Source organism: Pholcus phalangioides, unplaced genomic scaffold (genome assembly GCF_987345545.1).
Source record: "Pholcus phalangioides strain wild (caught in Gottingen) unplaced genomic scaffold, Ppha-v1.0 ptg000039l_1, whole genome shotgun sequence".
Taxonomy (NCBI): Eukaryota; Metazoa; Arthropoda; class Arachnida; order Araneae; family Pholcidae; genus Pholcus; species Pholcus phalangioides.
Genome location: NW_028301625.1, coordinates 19,371,062 through 19,390,301, shown reverse-complemented (window position 1 = coordinate 19,390,301; position 19,240 = coordinate 19,371,062). Strand labels below are relative to the sequence as shown.

At 35.6% G+C, this 19,240-nt stretch overlaps 1 protein-coding gene across 4 annotated transcripts in view; it reads left to right on the top strand.

The window, feature by feature from the left end:
* The window catches only part of LOC149065661 (putative receptor-type tyrosine-protein phosphatase mosPTP-1), a 568,681-nt gene that overhangs the window by 502,678 nt on the left and 46,763 nt on the right, over nucleotides 1-19,240 (top strand). For 3 of the 4 annotated variants that reach the window (XM_089253718.1, XM_089253717.1, XM_089253720.1), the window contains 4 exons: nucleotides 2,367-2,481; nucleotides 2,909-3,106; nucleotides 5,317-5,412; nucleotides 7,980-8,164. In XM_089253718.1, the coding sequence (XP_089109844.1) occupies nucleotides 2,367-2,481; nucleotides 2,909-3,106; nucleotides 5,317-5,412; nucleotides 7,980-8,164 (594 nt within the window). The remainder of the gene's footprint in view (nucleotides 1-2,366; nucleotides 2,482-2,908; nucleotides 3,107-5,316; nucleotides 5,413-7,979; nucleotides 8,165-19,240) is intronic. The other variant, XM_089253719.1, reaches the window with a different exon arrangement.

Genomic DNA, 19,240 nt, shown 5'->3' with positions numbered 1-19,240 from the left:
CGGATTAACCCATATGGAGACTCTAAGCACTAAATTGATTTTGGTGCCCCCTCCCCTCTCTGTCCCTTTTACTTTTAACCTTAATGCATGGCTCCTCATGACAATTAAATCTATTTACAATTTTTGAGTGTAGGTAGGCTATGCAATTGGCAAGCAGGTATTTTTAGGTGAGGTAGAGATTTAGGAGTAGAAATTTTAGAAGTCATAGCTCAAAAGCATCAAGTACCAGGAAGGACTTAAAACAATTTGATCTGCTTAAAATTTTGGAGAGAGTGAGCATGCAAATTGGGTGGCAGGTGAGAGAGAGGAAGGGGGGTGAGAAAAATTTGTTTTACCCAGAGGCCTATGAGAGATGCTGCTGAGACGGTTCTGAGCTTACTTTATGGAAATAGAGTGAAATCCAAAAACTGAGCATTAATGCGAGTTTTTGTTCACAATCAACTCAGTTTCTCTGCCTTTCTGTCACCCTTAGCGCCATAACTAGAAATTAAAATTTAATGTTACTAAGTAGGGGGGTCTGCATCCGTTTTCAAGTCCCCTGCGTAATTTTTAATGGAAAAAGAGTAAACTCGATGCTATTCCTGCTCCAGCACCCGGGGAACAACCACCCCTGCCCTCCTTTCTATTAAAAACCTTCAATTGTGCAATCAAGGTAGTCTAAAATTTTGGGATTTTGTACTGGATGGTTGATGCTATAGAAAAAAATTGTATATTTAAAAACAATGTAGGATTATACATTTAAAGTAGGATTGCACATTTAAAAACAATGTAGGATTATACATTTAAAGTGGGATTGCACATTTAAAAACAATGTAGGATTATACATTTAAAAATAATGTAGGATTATACATTTAAAAACAATGTAGGATTATATATTTAAAGTATGATTGCACATTTAAAAACAATGTAGGATTATATAAAGTATGATTGCACATTTAAAAACAATGATTGGATAATTTTTCTGGTGCCCTATTCTGCTGATGCCCTAAGCATGTGCTTATTCTGCTAATGGTTGACATTATCGTGCCCCCAACAATGATGACCATGCCTCCCAGTATTTCAAGTCCATCTCTGCCTGTGTGAGGCCCCCTTACAAGTCTGCCAGAATTGAAGTATTATATGTGGGAGGGCCCGTAATAACCAAGGGTCCTTTGCCATGCTGTAACATGTTTTCACTCTCTCATTTGTGCATTTGCTGTGTTTTTGAGTAAGAAAGTTGAAAATTTTTCTCTATTGACTCTGTCATTGAAAAGTAGAATAAGTGGGTCTATACTTTCATTCGTGTTTTTTTTTTATGTGTTCGAAAGACAACCCTTTTATTTGAACAAGTCCTGGTCCCAAGAAGCTTTGATTAGCAGTGTACTACTGTAAATAAAAATTCAATTAGTTTAGTTATGGATGAGCTTATCCATTCAGTGAGCTCCATTTGCTGTTTTGCAGAGTCATGCTTTTTCCATTGTAGTTCATATAATAATGGTTAATGTTACTAAAGATATAATCATAAATTTTCTGCATGAATGTCTACTTGGGCTGCTTAGGTACAATCGGCCCTGAGTAATTGGTTAATAGATAAATGGATACCCCACTTTAAATGGATGAAATCCTCCGGCACCAAAGTTTGTGCCATAGAGTTAAAGTTCCCCTCCCAATATGATAACTTCAATGACTTTTCTCCATTTAATAGAATATTATGCTTCACACATCAACTGTTAATACATATCAACCACTATACACATAATCTTTTTATTGAATGAAACATTTGGAATTAATGGAAAATATGTTACACTAAGTTGGAAGAAAAAAATACATTTTTGAGAGTAGATACTGGCCTCCAAGTATTCACATTGTCTTCAATACGTATATTTAATTATTTTATTTCTGTTCTCTCTTGAGCTAATAGAGGGTGCTAACTTTCATAATGAAAAGTCAAAATCTGAGGTGTGTTCATTGTAATTAAATATAATTTTCCGTTCATTTTTATTTCTGATTTACTTGAGAAGATTTGTTAATATTGATCTTTCATCAGTTTTCAATATACAAACTATACTAATGTTGTAAAATGGCAATTGAATTGTTTCCGCATAATCCGATATTTTGTGCTGGAATCATTGATATCTGATTGAGCGGGGCCAACTGTCATTGTCTGTATGTGACATGTCTTGTGGCTCATTTATAATGCATAATTGCAGTGAAAAAAAAAAGTAAATCATAAACAAAATGTTATTTATTTATTAAATCATACTCTGAATTTTGGCGCACCCAGTATTTTGAAAAATATGTCTCATGGTTTTGCTTTATTCTTAATTTTTTACATTCACAGACATGATTATCTTATTTCATTCCATGACTCTTAATCTTTTTCTCAGGAATATGTGATTCGAGGTTTAAACACTTTTACTCAATATTTGATATCTGTACAAGTTTTTAACCCAGCTGGAAGAGGCCCAGCTGCAACAGTAGCAGTCATGACAGATGAAGGAGGTAAATAGTTGTGTATTTTGTTCTTCCTAAACATAATAGACAAGTTTATTTAACAAGACTCAAAATGAATGGTGATAAATATTTATTTTATGACCACTAAACGTTGTAAATTTTATTTTTCGTCCTTTTCTCGAGTACTTGTTAGACCAGAGAAAGCACCATCCATTCAAATTTAGCATGAGGTCCCTCTAATTAGGTGAATAATTATAGTGATGTAAACAAATTGATAAAAGAATTTATGAAAAATTTAAGTTCAGTATAAATCACAGAGGTCTACTTGAATTGCAAGAAGTGAAGTTATTAACCTCGAAATGTTTTTTTTACCCCTTCAAATGCTTCTATCATTTATTCATGTTTAAAAACAACACTATTAAAAATTGTCACATTTTGAAACAAATTTTGTTGAAAATTTTTTTCTCTTTGAAAGCTCCGAGTCGTCCAAGGAATGTCACTGCCATTCGTGTAACAAACAGCTCTATAAAGTTGAAATGGCTTGAACCAGAAAATTCTAATGGCATCATTCAAGGTTATAATATATATTTTCTTGACGTTCGGCCCAACCGTACAGAAAAGAAAAAAGTTTCTAATCCAGAACCAATTATGGAGCATGTGCTTGGATCTCTCAGTATGTTTTCTTCATTATTAATAAATCACTTTTCTGGAATTATCATTTTTTTAGTAAGATGATTTGTGTACCCAATTTATACTTGAAAGTGGTTCTTTTATGAGTGAAAATATCTACTATATATAAACTATTCTGAGGTTCTGCAGATGAGCCATGAATCAGGTAAGGGAGTCGTGGGTGGAAAAAGTTTGAAAACCACTGCTTTAATGTTTTCACAAATATTTTTCAATCACTTTTGCTTCTCAGTCAGTGTAGTTGTTTTGTTTTTTTATAGAAGGATTTTTATCCCCTTTTTCCCTCTTTTTGTTGATATTTTGTACATTATATTTTTGAGGAAGCTTTTCAAGAGTACAATCTTTCTATATTTTTTTGATGAGGACTACCTTTCTCTCATCTTTGTGGACTGCATATTTATTTTATCGACCATTCTAATTCTCTTTTCAGTACACATTTGTTAAGTTGACATCCCCTATGGGTGGGTTCTCTATGTCCATGAGTTTTAAAAGGGTGGCTCTCCTCTCAAATTCTCTTCTATTTGGTCTACGTGGTCACATTAGCAGATCTAGGGCAAAGTATCGCGGGGACGATTTATTGAGTAGGTTCATTGAATCGTCCCATAATTTACAGGGCAGACCAATTTTTCCCATATTAATCATGGCTCTTAGGAAGCATGATTGCTTCCCCTCCCCTTCCTCTGGATCATCGCCTGCACAGTCATCAATTGAAACATTCTTAAAAAAGATTTAATGACAGTGATTTAGGAGAAAATGTAAGTCAAAAGACCATATGGATCAGGAGTGACTAACCTGGGCATCCATGCCAGTATTAGATTGGCATGTGAAAGCTTTCTTCAAAAACTGAACAAATTCTATTAATTTTTTCAATCGAAAAATATTTTCTTAAATTTTCAAACAATATTTTTCTTACCGTGTGAATGATAGTCTTGTAGGCTACCAAGCCTATATTTGGTATGGTATGCCTTTTTAACAACAATTGTGTCATAACTTTTGATTCAATGTGTTTTTTTTCCTTGAAAATACCTAACCAAAAAAGCTGATATGAATAAAATGTTTACGGGAGGGAGTCAAGGTTACTAGATGGCTGATTTAAGTATATCCGTGTGGAGGAGGGGCACACATTGCATTGTGAAATGAAATCTATGAATTCTTTGTGCGCTCAGCCTTCTTATAAAGTTTATTAGGGGGTGTCAAATCATCCTGAGCTCTAAGGTTCCAATTCCTATGCCCAACAGTTGTAGGTAAGATGAGTTTTGGTATACAGTCTGCACTTCAATAATCAACTTTAAGATTTAAAAAAATTTAAACTTTTTTTTCTAAAAAAAAATTATAAAATTAGCATTTTTACGAAAATGAAAGGACATCATTGGAACTATGGTGGGGGGGGAGGTTCTGTCCTGTAAGACATATGGTCTGCTTGTTGGAATTTTAAGTTTTGGTATAATTTGGAAAAATAGAATGTCCCCCCCCCCCCCAATATAGACTAAATAGGAGAAGGAAATTTAAAAGGAGGGTCATCGTCTTAATGCCCATGCCAAGCATGGGGGTATAATTTGTCTATTAAAAAGGACAGTCTAGGTAGGAACTATAAACACAATGCTGTAGCTATACTACACAATTTCAATGGGTGCAGTAGCCAGGTCGGTAAGATACTCACCTTATGTACCAAAGGATATTTAGAGATGTCACGAGAACAGGTACAGAAACGGTGACATGACCACAGAATAAGATTGCTACCGGTGGGAGTCCCACACTTGGGGGTTAGTGCACCAACCTTTATGTGAGTATAAAGAAAGGCTGCCGTTCTGAATCGGCAATAAATTTTGGGTCCCGGTCTAATTAGCACTTGTGTGCAAAAAATGACCATGGTGCGATAAAAATGATCAAATGATCAAGATTCCTACACAAATTTTTTCTGGGATAAGACAGTATTGCAGTGGGCCATGTTCTGGTTAGAAGGAGGATAAGATTAAACAGTATTAAACTGCCTCAATGGCAACAGACCAGGGATGTTGGCAGTTTAAAAGGAAGAAGGTCTATGTTTTCAGTAGAAAAAATGGGTGGTGTGAAGATAGGAGCAGGATCATGAAAGGAAAAAAGGGTAAAGTGAAAATTCTCCCATAAAACTAAAAACTTTTCTTATTGTTGATTTAATAAAGATCTATTGTTTAACTTTTTTGTACATCATTTCAGAACCTTACACACAATATAAGGTTTGGGTGAAAGCATTCACTAAGAAAAATGAAGGACTTCCGAGTAACAGTTTGGACATTATTACTGATGTTCAAAGTATGTATTTTAAATATTTTATCCAAACATACTCTATTATATGTATTATATTAAATGTTATGTCTGCAGTAGGCTCCTGATTATCCCTTGAATAACCAAACCTTCAGATAATATGACAGAGTTAAATTGAAATTAATAAAACTAATTGGTGGGAAAATAATATTTACGAAAAGTTTATTACGAAGTTTTTTTTCGAGGATGATGTCACTCTCCGCTATCCATGCGAAGGATTTTAACAGCTGGCTAATGCGAAGATATATTTAGGAAAGAGAGAAAATTCAACTACCTCTGTGTGCAGTTGGTTTCTTTTTAATTACTCTATAATGCAAAAACGTGTAATGTTGTAAATACTGAAAATAGCACTCATACAAAAGTTATTTTCAATTACTGTACATTACACTAAAAATATCAACCGAATATAGTACAAAAAGACTATTTTAAATACAATATTTTTAAAAGTAGTTTTTCAGTGTCTTCTGCCAATAAGCACCATGAGGCTCACAAGCAACAGGTTTGAGATTTTTAATCTAGTCCAGAGTCTTCCAAACATATTTGTCTCATCACTCCTCCCCAAAAAAAATAATTATATTGCCCATGCTGTATTCTACCATTCCTCCAGTCCATTAGATCACTTATTTTGAGAAACGCTGGTTTAGTCTCTACTTTTATATGAGAGAGAGTGTAGAGCTCTCATTATATGCTACAACATTCTGTGAACTGGTTTCACACAATGTAAAGCATTTTAAACATCATTTTACTGTAACTTATTTTTAAAATCAATTGATGGAAAGTACTTTAGATAATTCAAAGCTTGGTTAATCAAGGTCCCACCGTGTCATGTCTTTTCATCAATTATTAAAGTAAATATAATATAGTAATTTGTCATAGTAGTTCAAATTGTTTCATTCATTGTTTTAATTGTTAAATACTCGCTTGACTCTGATACATTTTTTAACAAATACAGTAACTTTATAAACTCCTTTATAAAGTTTCTGTATAAAAAAAGTTTCAATGGAATACGCTCAAATTCGCATCACAATTTACTTTACAATAAAATATTTTTCTATAACAATATTTTGGATGGAAATGGAGTGACCTAAATTTATGGACATTCAGCTGTATTGTATGAATTAAGAATGTAATATTAGACTTGTGTTTGTGAAAAGTATGAATAAACTTTTGTCAAACTTCTATATAGCAATGCTGAGGTAATCCTTCATCATTAGTTGATTTCTTTGTATGGTATGCAATTGTTTTATATATTATTAAGTATGTTCACATTTCGAATCTGTTTAAAATATCAGAGTTGCCTATGAAAGTAAAATTTTTTTTTAAACTACGATCGGTTTGTCACATAACTTGAAATTTTTGGCAGTTTCCTAGCAGATCTTAATGTCATTTTTGACTTTTTGCCATGACATTGATGATGTTTTGTTGATCAATCAAACTTAATTTCAAATAATCCAGTGAATAGTTTTGAAATCACATTTTTATTATGTGTCTGATGGTAATTTAAGGATATCTACAATGTAAGGAAGTTTTCATTTTGAGTATGTGAGCAGAAAGACAGATTTATGTAGGGCTAAAATAGTGCTTCTTGGGCCGCAAGCCAGAAATTTATTTCGGAGAGGGATGACTGCTATTATAGAGACACCAAAGTGATAGATCAATATGTTAAACAATGTAATTCCTTATTTATATATATATGCATCAGACATTTTCCCACATTTCGAAGGTGAACCACTCCCAGTTCTCCCACACCCCCTAGGGTAGGGTATTGGTGCTTATGAATCATTTATTTTTCTCAATATATTTGTATAATTGCTGGATAATTGTGATTCAAACAAACCACTGAAAACTTTTTTTTACACAAATAAATAAAGAGCTAAAATGTGTGAATATGTAATTGATATATGATCTTAAGAATCTTTCATAAGTGGAGATACTAGGGCATGGGGGGGGGGTAGAACGCCCCCCCCCCCACCTCCAGCCTTTGAAGTCTATCTCCGCCTATGGTATCTTTTATTACAATTTTCTGTGTTATTTGAGATCTAAAGTAGAAATTATCTATCTTTCAGCATGTAAACATAAGAAATGAAGAGACTAGAAAATGTGTTATGACTGTTCTGTTGTTTTTTTTTTCATATCTGTAGAATTGTGCATCAGATTTTTCTTCTATCTGCACTTTTTCTGCTGTATTTCTCTTATGTTTTTCCTCTGTATTCTATGGAATGGTTTCATAAACAACCATTTGACTCCTTCAAACTGTTTTTCCTTTCTGCACTACTGTGTGAGTGTTGCATTTAATTTCTACTGTGAGTGTTGCATCTAATTTCTACTGTTAATACTTCAGCTTTACAACTATGCTCATGATACGTTTTTAGTTAACATGGCTCTGTTGCACACTCAAGTTTGATTTTGTAAAAATATTGTGAAATTTTTTTTCTTGTTGCAAAATTTATTTGTGCCAGAAAATTGAATTGCATGAAATTGAAAGTATTAAAATTACTTCCCTTGGGTTGATATAGTGTGATGTTAAGTCTAAACAAAAGTACTTGCTGCTATAGGTCCAAGTGCACCCTCAATCGTCAACCTTACATGCCAGTCAATGGATAGCATATATGTGCAGTGGGAAAGACCAAAAATAGTCTACCATAAGATTGATTACTACTTCATCTCTTATCGATCTGAAAATTCCTGGGACTTTGAAGAAGTGGCTATGGCTTCAACACAAGAAAAACAGAGCCATTCAGTGAGTATTTTCTTTTTCTATAAAAATATTAGGAAAATCAATGTTTTTTTATGATTTGAGTATTAGAAAAAAAAATTATCTTTATAAACAGTCAAATCTCTATTAGTAGATATCAAATAAGTGGATGAACATTATTATCAAATATGATTATCCAATTAATGATATTAATTAGATAATCATTTCTAGTCCAGTTTGGTTTCCATGTGCTAATAGAAAAGTTGCTGATAAGTGGATATCATTTTAGGGAATAGGACTGCGTAACTGAATGGTTATTTTAGGCCTTAAAAATCTTCAAAGACAATACAGAAAACTCTCTTTAGGTAGATTATGAATTTTTCTATTTATTTTCTTATCTACCTGTTTGTACAAAACATGTGAAAAGGTTGTTTTCAGTAGAAATTCGCATATAAAAAGCTGTATTTGTGTAATTTAGTGGTGCCGTATGAAAGAATTTATTAAAGCAATATCACCAAGTTTTGCATGGCTGGTTAAATGAATGTTGTGCTTTTGGTTTCAACTGTATCCACTTAAAGAGGTTTGACTGTATGTACAAGGTGGCTTTAACCCTTTCTGATTTGAAGTTTCGGTTAGTTAACCCTTTAAGAAGCACAGCAGAAATCACTGAACCTCCTTCGAAATGTCACATATTTCTTAATGAAGTAGGATTTCTTCCGATTTTCAGCAGGTGCAAATTAGTGGATGCAGAAAAAGTGTTCCATTAAGACAGCGGTTCTCAACCTTTTTTGACTCACGGAGCCCCATGGGCATATTTTTTATTTATTCGTCAAAGATACTGATTTATTTTTATGATTTTAAAATATTTATAATTATTTGTTTTTCAAATTTACTGTTTTTTATTTTCCTCGAGCAGCCGCGAAGCCCCTGGAGTGTGCACACGGAGCACCGGTTGAGAACCGCTGCATTAAGAATTCAATTTTAAAAAGTAGCTGGGCTTGTCAATGCTTAAATAAGAGACTTTTAAAGTGGTGAGATATCTCATCAATGCAGCTTAAAGGGTTAAGCAGATATTTATTGTGTGTGTTTATAAATAAATATCTATTATAATTTTCTTAAGTTTCACAAGCAGTCAAAAATCAAAATGGCACATTCATGTCAACAAAGAGAATAAAATTGAGCTCACATAACTGACTGTGATGGAACGGCAAACCACTACAATCAGTTTGCAAAACATTGAACTGCAATACCAATTGGTATCATTCCCCTTAAAGAATAGGTTGTGCAAGCCAAAAAAGCTAGTGGTTCCAGTTGAAATCACTACCATCACGGCCTTGTGCCTGAATGGTGCAGTGGTGCAATGCTCATCTTCCACCATGAAAAATTACCATCAGGGTCTATGGGTTAGATCCGGGGGGAAAATGTAGGAAACAAGTTCTTTACATACCAAGCCTAGGACGACCATGTAGATGGTGCCTTCATTTCCCATCCAACTCCATGTTAGAATATTATGTTAATGGACAAACAATTGATTTATTTATTTCTGTTTTTGGTATCTGACAACGCATTATTAGTCAAGTATTTAGTTTCAAAGTTTTAGCAACAATACAAAACACATAGCTGCTCAAGTCTGAATAGCAACAGATGTTGTCTCTCACTTTAAGTGTTTAAATCTCCATTAAATATGTGTCTTTGTTCAATTGAATAGTCTGGTTATAATTACTTACACTCACACACATCATTAGTAAGAAGGATATATCAGCAGATCCAAAGTAAGAGGTTATGGGTCTCTTCATGCTGACTCTGCTGTGTGTGTGTGAGTAAACAATGAGTTCCTTAGCCTAACTCCAGTCAAGAAGCCTATAAGTGAAGTTGGCAAGATTCAAGTCAAGACATTGAGTGTCAAAGGAGACTGGACACTATGGAAATATAGGATAAAATTTGCATTAAGTTTCTATGGTGAGGCCTTAGATGTAGTGAATGGGAAAATGCAAATGCCAGATAAGCCATTGGATGGATCATCAGAAACTATTGTAAGTCAATACAAGATTGACTTGAAGGAGTATAATAAAGCAAATAACTGTTATGATGGTTCTAACAAATTCAATGGCAGAGGACACATTACAGAAAGTAATGAGATTTGACTGTGCTAGGGATGTATGGCTAGAGCAGTGTTTCCCAAAGTGGGCAATATCGCCCCCTGGTGGGAGATGGAATGGTCCGGGGGGGGGGGGCGATGGAAGCTACGGATTTAACACAGGATGCTATAGTTTCACTTGAGTTTCGGGGTGATGAGAGGAAAAAAAATTCTAATGAAGAGGTCGATGGAACATAAAGTTTGGGAAACTATGGGCTAGAGCTACACAAGCTATTTGAAGCCACATCTGAAAATCAACTGTATAACATTTGTTCAGAGTTCTTCCAGTTTAAGTGGTCATCAACTGAGGATATGGCAGCAAACTTATCCAAAATAATAAGATGCCATATGGTGATATGACCAGAGTTGGTGTGTAGTAAAGTAGTTGGAATCACCAGGCCAGAAAGGGTTAATTTAACTGACACTGCCCCAAGCCCCTTGTAGGAGTATTTTTCACCATTAAGAGTGTTGTGATATAACATTTGGGCATGATTGAAAGGAATACAGTGACAACTTCACATCCCAGGCCAACAACAGAACATGTATAAAACAAATAATGTTCATCTAGATATCTGGACATAGAAAAATTTTAAAAATATAATACATTTGTGAAATTTGTTCTGCGAAGGGGGCCTGTGGTTATTTTTGCACTGGTCCCCATATCTGGTATGGACGGTTCTGAATCGAGAATGTCAACAAAGACCAGTTTCGGGACAGATCGACAGAAAGTTTAAGGGCCACCTCACACGGGGATACTTAAATCGAATTCGAGTAGCCTTAACTTGAGAGTTGAGTTGACTTGAACAAGTCAAGTTGCCCATTCTCCCTCACACTGTGCTACTAAAAAAAAAATCTCAAAGCCCAGGGAAATGAGTGAAAACAGTTGTGGATAACAGTAATCCAGTTGTTTGGTGTCTATGAGAAAAAAAAATCTAAATAATAAATTGCTACAATGTTATTGGATATGAACCTTTTTATAATTAATCTAAATTATAGATTAAAAATAAAATGATTGTTATATAAAGAAATATAAATGAAAATTCTAATTTCATTTGTTTTGAGTGATTTCAATGGAAAAAAAATTTGCAATAAAATATGTCCAATAAGTATGTCTCTCATTACATATATGTTGGATTTATTATTATATTAGTTAAAGTATTGGTACATAGGATTTTCAGTAGTTTCGTGAGATGAAGTGACAAAAGCTGCATTTCTGAGAGGCAAAACTTATCTGTTGTTCGTTTTATGGAATGATTTTCTCAGAATACTCCTACTCACAGACTTGTGTGTGTGACCTATAGACATTCCAATCAAGGGGGAAAATGGAGATGCATCATCGAACATTCCTATAGCTCTCCTGGGAATATGTAATGATCACGTTATTATTAATATATAACATGCACATGTTTACATGTAAAAGTAGACCATATTGAAAATTCCTAGAGGTGTTTACCCAAGGCCATCTGAAGAGCATCATGGGCCCCTGGGCCACGTGTTTTTTATGAGGCCCTACCTGGCAAATTCACTTACGTACTCCTGAAATATTTTACCAGATATAATTTTTGCAACCCCCCCCCCCTCCCCTCTTCTTTTAAAACCTCCCAGGGTCAATGGATTAAGACGGCATTGTGTTTATCATTTCACAATGATATCAATTTAAATAAAGAAATTGTGTATTTATTTACTTGTGAGCTGAAATTCTTTGGCAATTTCACTCCATGCCTTTTCAGTGGCGTCTTTACTTGAGTATCCTTTTAAATTGTAGTTATACAGTTCCGGATATTTTTCTACTTCCAAAATAAATTTTAAATCAAAAGCTGCGTCAATCATCATAACACCTTGAATGAAAAAAATATGAATAAATACTATGCAGTCGCGCAACAAATGTAGCTTATTGACTAGTACGCCAAGTCGCCAGTGACTCCGCCGTGTAGGAAATTTCATCTCCAATATCCTTGTGTGACATGTTTAGTTGCCTTATGCAGTACCATCAATGTGGAGAATGGGAAATACTAGGTCTCCTTGAAATATTTCTAGGTGTATAATACTGGAGATTTAGATCAAATTTAAAGTTTCATTTATATTTAGTACTAGATTTAGACCTTATGATCATTTGGGCACTTCTAAAGGCTGAAATGTACTGATGTGACATGATTTTACGTCATGGGCATGGTAGTTCGGTCGATAAGATACTCACCTAAAATACCAAAGGATGTTTAGAGGTGTCGCGAGTTCGATACCCAGTTCGTCCTTGTCAGAAAACTTTCCTGACACAGGAGTACAACAAAAAACTGTGACTTGACCACAGCAAAAAATTACTACCGCAGGGAGTCCCCCATCGAGGGGTTAGCGCACCAACCTCTCAATGAGTATAAAAAACAAGCCTGCCGTTCGGAATTGGCAATAAATTGTAGGTCCCAGTCTAATTAGCCCTCGAGTGCAGAAAATGACCGTGGTGCGACAAAAATTATCAATGATCAATTTTATGTCATGTCAGAGACGTTGTGATTTATGATTCGTGGATTTAGACAATGTCTCTGATATGATGTGAAATCATGTTATGTCAGTGTAGTGTTGTTTCAGCCTTAAGCGATGTTTCCTCTAATCTTTTTTACCTGCACCTATCTTTTTTTTTCTGTGCACAGTAAGACAATCTGCCACATGTATCAATAGTGTATTTAGTGGTGTTGCATGCGTATAGAATCATTTTCATTTTAAGGTAATGTCTCATTGATGTTTGGGTGCCGCAAGAGCTTCAGTACAAAGAAAATATTTGTGGGGCCTAAGGTCGGCAAGCATCTATATACACTCATGTACAAAATTAAGAGAATTTGCACATTGTGTCTATTTTCACAAAAAGTACTGTACGCAAATATTCAGTGTCAAATACGTAAGCATACACATGCATGTGGGCAGAGCTGTGACTATGGAGGGGATGATAAGGGCACAAGGCGTTTTCCATGATTCGTGTGTTCGTACTCCTCGGCAACGTTCGCTGTGTTTCTCTCAAGAGTTTAGTAAATTTTATAAGCTATCAGGTAAAATGAGTATCCACAAACGTATGGATGACGGAATGAGATGGAGAATCATCGGTAGATTGGAGGTAGGGTAATCACAAGTGCAGGTGGCTACATAGATTGATGTTACGCCCAGTGTCGTCTGCAATTTGTGGAAACAGTTTCAGGACACTGGATCCATACCGAGAAGACCTGGACAAGGTCGAAGAGCCAAGATGACCAATGAGGATCGTTATTAGGCACTTTCAGCGTGGCATCACAGGACTGCTACAGCATCACAGCTCTCACGCATGCTGCATCTGCATGCTGCCACTGGAACTCGAGTTTCACGGTTTACTGTTGCCTGAAGGCTTCATGCCAGAAGACCCGTTGTCTAACTGCAGCACACAAGAGAGCACGTTTAGCATTGTGCAGGCAACATCAGCCTTGGACCAGACTTCAGTGGAGCACCATGCTCTTCACAGATGAGTCGAGATTCAGCCTGGACACTGATTCTAGACGTACACTCATCTGGAGAGAGCCTGGTACCAGATACCATCCCTCCCACTGAAGGGAAATGGACTACTATGGTGGTGGAGGTGTCATGATCTGGGCAGGAATCATGTTGGATGACCGCACACCCCTCCATGTGTTTGGCAGGGGGGTCTGTGATGGCTAGGAGGTATAGAAAGGAGATCTTAGAGCCCTATGTTCGACTTTTCAGGGGTGCAGTTGGCCCTCGGTTTCTGTTCATGGACAACAACACTCATCTACATCAGGCTCACCTGGTCAACGATTATCTGGAAAGTGAGGGTATTCGGTGTATGAATTGGCCAGCCAGATCTCCTGACCTAAACCCTATAGAACATGTCTGGGATGCTCTGATGCGGGCAATTGCATCTTGTCATCCCCCTCCAAGAAACATCCCAGAACACAAAACTGCGTTGCTGTAGGAGTGGGACAGATTGCCACAGGAACTCTGTGACTGCCTCGTGTCCAGTATGCCGTCGTGCTGTGCGACCTGTCTGACTGTGAGAGGGGACCATACCCCATATTAGACTCATTTTCGGTTCGATCTTGCAACATGGATTTTGGGTATTCCTGCAATGATGAGCTTTACTGACAATCATGCGTGCATACTATGACTTTTGTATAATACATCTCTTTCTCTGTTACAACTGTGTATTTGTACCAAATTTCATTAAAATCTGTCCACTAGTTTTTCAGGAATTCGACATAATGTGCTAATTCTCTTAATTTTGCACACAAGTGTATATATATATATATATGGCCTGTGAGGATGTTTGCAATGGAAAAGTTGCATATTGTATATTTATGAATTACTGAGGGACTCCATCTCAAAGTTTCTTGGGGGAAAAATGGTTATCTGAGCTCCCCTCCCCATAAGTACTGGAACCCTTATATTCTAGTGCTTATGGTGGTGCTGTATTTAAATTAACTCTGAACTAAAAAAATTGAAAAATTAAAATTCTTTCATGTTTTTTAAAGCTATCTTTGTGTTGTTCTGGGAGTAATATTTAGTCTAAGCCATGTGTACACAACCACACATGGTTAAAGTGGCGCATGCAAAATCCCAAAATTTACCATTGGTGAATATAACAAATCACTTTGTCATATGCATAGAAAAATCAGATCTGTGCAGTCAAAAGAAATTAGAGCATTAACTCACTGGTATCCTCTCCTCTTGGTAAGGGTCAACATTCATCACTACCTACTAAGAGACTTCAGTATTAGGCGATACAGATAATGTTGACCTTTTGATTTGTTAAACCTCAGTCAACTTATAGAGGAATGCATTAGTCCCCCTCTCCCCAAAGTAATGATTGACAAAAAATATTATTCTTGTTGCAAAGGGCATCTCCAACATTGGCAAGGCCCTCTTCAAGTGCAAGGTCAAAGGCAATGATAACCTTAATCATCTATCCTACAAGATAAAGCTTGGCCATGCAGAAGTTTATGTCAGTAATTTTCGAAGTGGGTAAATAAATAATAAGTGGAAGCTAGTGATATAATATAGAATCTTATGGGTTGATTTTTGAGTTGGGGTGAAAAAATATTTTTAAATTGCCCTCCCCCAAACAGTTGTTTTATGTACAGGTATCCCTCGCTTCATGCATTTTCGCTATAATGCTATTTTTAAAAGCTAATTTACAAATTTTAACCTGCAAAATTTGGCTTGAGTTTAATTTTAATCCTGGAAATGGGCTTGCAAATTGAAAATATATGTATATAACTCAGTTAAATCCTTTGACGACAAAATATGTTGGATTTGATGATGTAGCTAAGACAAATATGAGAGAAATTGATCATTTTATGGATCCTTATAATGAATATAAGGGAACAGTAGGCCCCCTCTCAATGGGAGGGTCTAGGGTAGAGAGCAATGTAGGTATGTGTAGTGCTTTCAATGACTTTTTCGCATCGGTTTTTAATAGAGAATAGGACATTCAGTGTATGGGTGTTGCATGGAGTAATAAAATCCTCAACAATATTCAAGTGGACAAATTTTTTTAGAAGATTTATCTTCTAAAAAATTTTAAAAAAGCACACATATTTTTTAGAAGATAAATCTTCTAAAAAATGTGTGTGCGAGCAGAGCACCAGGACCAGATGATATCTACCCTAGGGTCCTCAGGGAATGTGCTAATGAATTGTTGGGTCCAGTCACACAGATATACAGGAGTAGTGTTGCTGAGGGTATCATCCCAAGGGATTGGAAACTTGCTAATGTTGTTCTGATATTTAAAAAGGGTAGTAGAGAGGCTGTGTCCAATTATCGCCCAGTGAGTTTGACGAGCTCCCTCTCGAAAATTTTAGAAATTAAAAGGCAGTTGGTAAAGTGGTTAGAAGAGAATAATGTAATGTCAGATAATCAGCGGTTTCATTCTCAAAAATGTCTCTTCATGTTCTCTGAAAGCCATTCTTCTGCTTTTCTGATGTTTGGTTTGTCCTGGACTGGAGTATACTGTAAGGTTTTGGAGACCATACCTACAGAGGGACATAGACTTGTTTGAAGGGGTGCAGAGAAGAGCTACGCGTGTCCTTATTGGCACACGGGGCTTGAGTTATGAAGCGAGACTTTATTTTTTGAATATGCTTACATAGGATGAACGCAGATATCTGGGAGATATGATCAAAGTGTTCGAAATTTTCAATAGGATGGGTAGGATGGACCATGATTTATTCACTTGCCGTCAATCGACTGCTTTTACAAGGGGACACCAGTATTGATTGGTAAGGGACAATTCTAAGTTATGGTGTCACAAGGAATTTTTCTCTAATAGGGTAGTTAATAAATGGAATAGCTTACCCTTGGGGGTAGTAAATTCTAATACAATTGACAAGTTTAAAAAGAAATACGATAAACATGTTGGGGTAAATCGAGAAGCTATCCATACTTAGAATAAGGCAACCATAAATACATTATGGGCATTGTATAATATTTTGTCATGTATATATATATTGTTTATAATTTTTTTGATTGTGTGCATTTTCAATGAGGTTGTGTTTAAAGAAAGCATTCATCACTGAAAGCATTCAGGAACATTTATTCGATGAAAAACATCTGTGCTAAAAAGATCATCATAACAACCAACTTTTTGTCTTCACAAAAACAAGATATATATAAACAGAAAAAATATGACGTCATCTGATGAGTTCAATTTGCATGCGCTTGTGCGCTCTTAATACCAACATTCAATTGGGTTGCTGTAGTTTAGTTATATAGGACATCCATACTTGTTATGGGCATCTTTTCTCAGCCACCTCATTGGGCATCTTGCCTGTTGTGGGCCTTGTATTTGTATAAATTCTCAGATACAACTCACCAGATCTCACTGATGAATAATGTTCAGTAATACATTGAGAATGTCACAAAAAATTTAATAAAAAAAGCTGTTCTAGTGAAACAAGAATTTTCATATTTGTGAGAAATATACAGAATTCTTTGGCTTTATTACTAAAGTTTTTATAAGGAGATGAAAAATGCTGCTTCTCAGCCGAATCTTGACTGTTTCATTAAAAAGAGTTATCAGCCTATCATTCCAGGCTCTTCAGGAAACAACATCCACACTTACTAGAATCAGTCAGAAGTAGTGAAGACAGAAAAAGTAGTAATTTAATTCATTCATATTGCCTAGATTCACAGGATTTATTCATAAGTTTGAATAATTAATTCATTAAAAAAAGGTTTCCTTGCTGTTGGGTTCATTTTTTTAAATCCTTCTGAAGAAAACTAATCCCCCCCCCCAATTCCTATCTTTCCCATGTTAAGTTCAACTCACTTTACACGATTATTATTTCGGGGAACCAATTAAATACATAATGTGAGGGACACCTGTACTGCTATTTGTTGCATATGTATGGTCATCACTTTACCATACCGTTATCTAAGTTGCATAGTTTTTATTGTTCACAAGTTATTTTAGGTCAAAGACCTAAAGATAACCGTCCTGGTTATCCAGACTTTCGTACTTCAAATAAGCTCATTGTTACATTCAAGCGAATGTCACCAATAGGCTTATTGGTGGTTGTTTTTTTTTTTCAAGTTTTGTAAAAGATCTTTTATCAAAATTTTATAGTTTAATCCGGGCCTAACTGGTATGCATTGCACCTTACAAATCAATGTAAACCACAATCATTAAACTTGTCTGAAGCTGTTATGTCTAACCGGTATGCACCTTAAAGGTTGAAAACCTCTGCTTTAGACCATATTAATAGTCTTTTAGACTTCCTCTTCGTGGATTGAAGATACCTTTCAAATAATAGCTATAGTAAATTCCTCCCTTAATGGACATTCCTCTTTAACCGACACTTTTTAAAAATTATGTCGACGGGCTTCAATGTATTTTGATATCTATTAAGGGATAGTCCTCGATAGCAGACAAACTTTTTGGTACCATACGTATCCATTATCGAGGAGTGTATACATGTCAAGGTGCTGTATATGTCACAGAAAGGAGTCAGATGTGTAAATAGGACCTATTTTTTTGGTGGGGAATGCAGTCGGACTAATTTGAGGTTTGTGGGGAGCATAGAGAATCTCTCGCAGGAAATGATTGAAACAGCATTTGAATAATTTTCATTCAATATTTTAACTTTTTTACAATTTTTTCTTAAATTTTGAATAGTCTTGTCCCCCCCCCCCCCCCTCCACCCCCACTTGTGTCTCTTAAACAGAGGAGCATCAGGATTTTTTTTACAAGATGTTAGGTGGGGCATGGCAAAAAAAAGGTTGGGGGAGAGAGAGAACCATTGTTACAGAGTCAATGGTTACAAAGATAGTCCTGTGAATAAACAATTTGAATCATCTTGTACATGATGTAATTGAAGATTCCTTATGATGAGAGAGGGAGCAAATTATTAGCTGAAAAATAATGAACAAATGATTTATAAGTAGTTGATTATGATTCTCTCTGGCTGAGGAGCCATCACGACTTTGTGTATCAGCTTGACTGGCAGTTATAAGTTATCAAGGCAAGCTATAATAGTTTTCATTCTATTCTGTTTGATAAGTCAGTTTCATCCAATATCTTCTGATAATGCAACCTGTGGTGTTAGAGAATTGTTGAGTTGATGTTGAAAATCACAGTGGGCCCAGCCCTATCCTTAAAGGATCTTAATTCATTAAATGATGTGTTCTGCCATAGGCATACACAGAATTTTCTCAAGGGGGAGGGTTTACATATTTCCTACAAAACAATACTATAATCTCAACTTTTTCATACACCAATGTGTTCCGCAACTTCTGTTTTATTTTGCCAAAATTTATCCATTTTTCCATGATTTTGGAAATAAATTTTGCCACCTGGTGGTGAAGTGGTTAGGGAGCTAGTCTTTCACTGTGCAGGCTTGGGTTTGAATCCCAATTTGGGCATGGGTGTGTACTAACTTGTAACAAATTTCCTGAATGGATCATGCTGATCCCTTGGAAATATGTGGGTTCACTTTAAAAAAATAAAAGTCAGT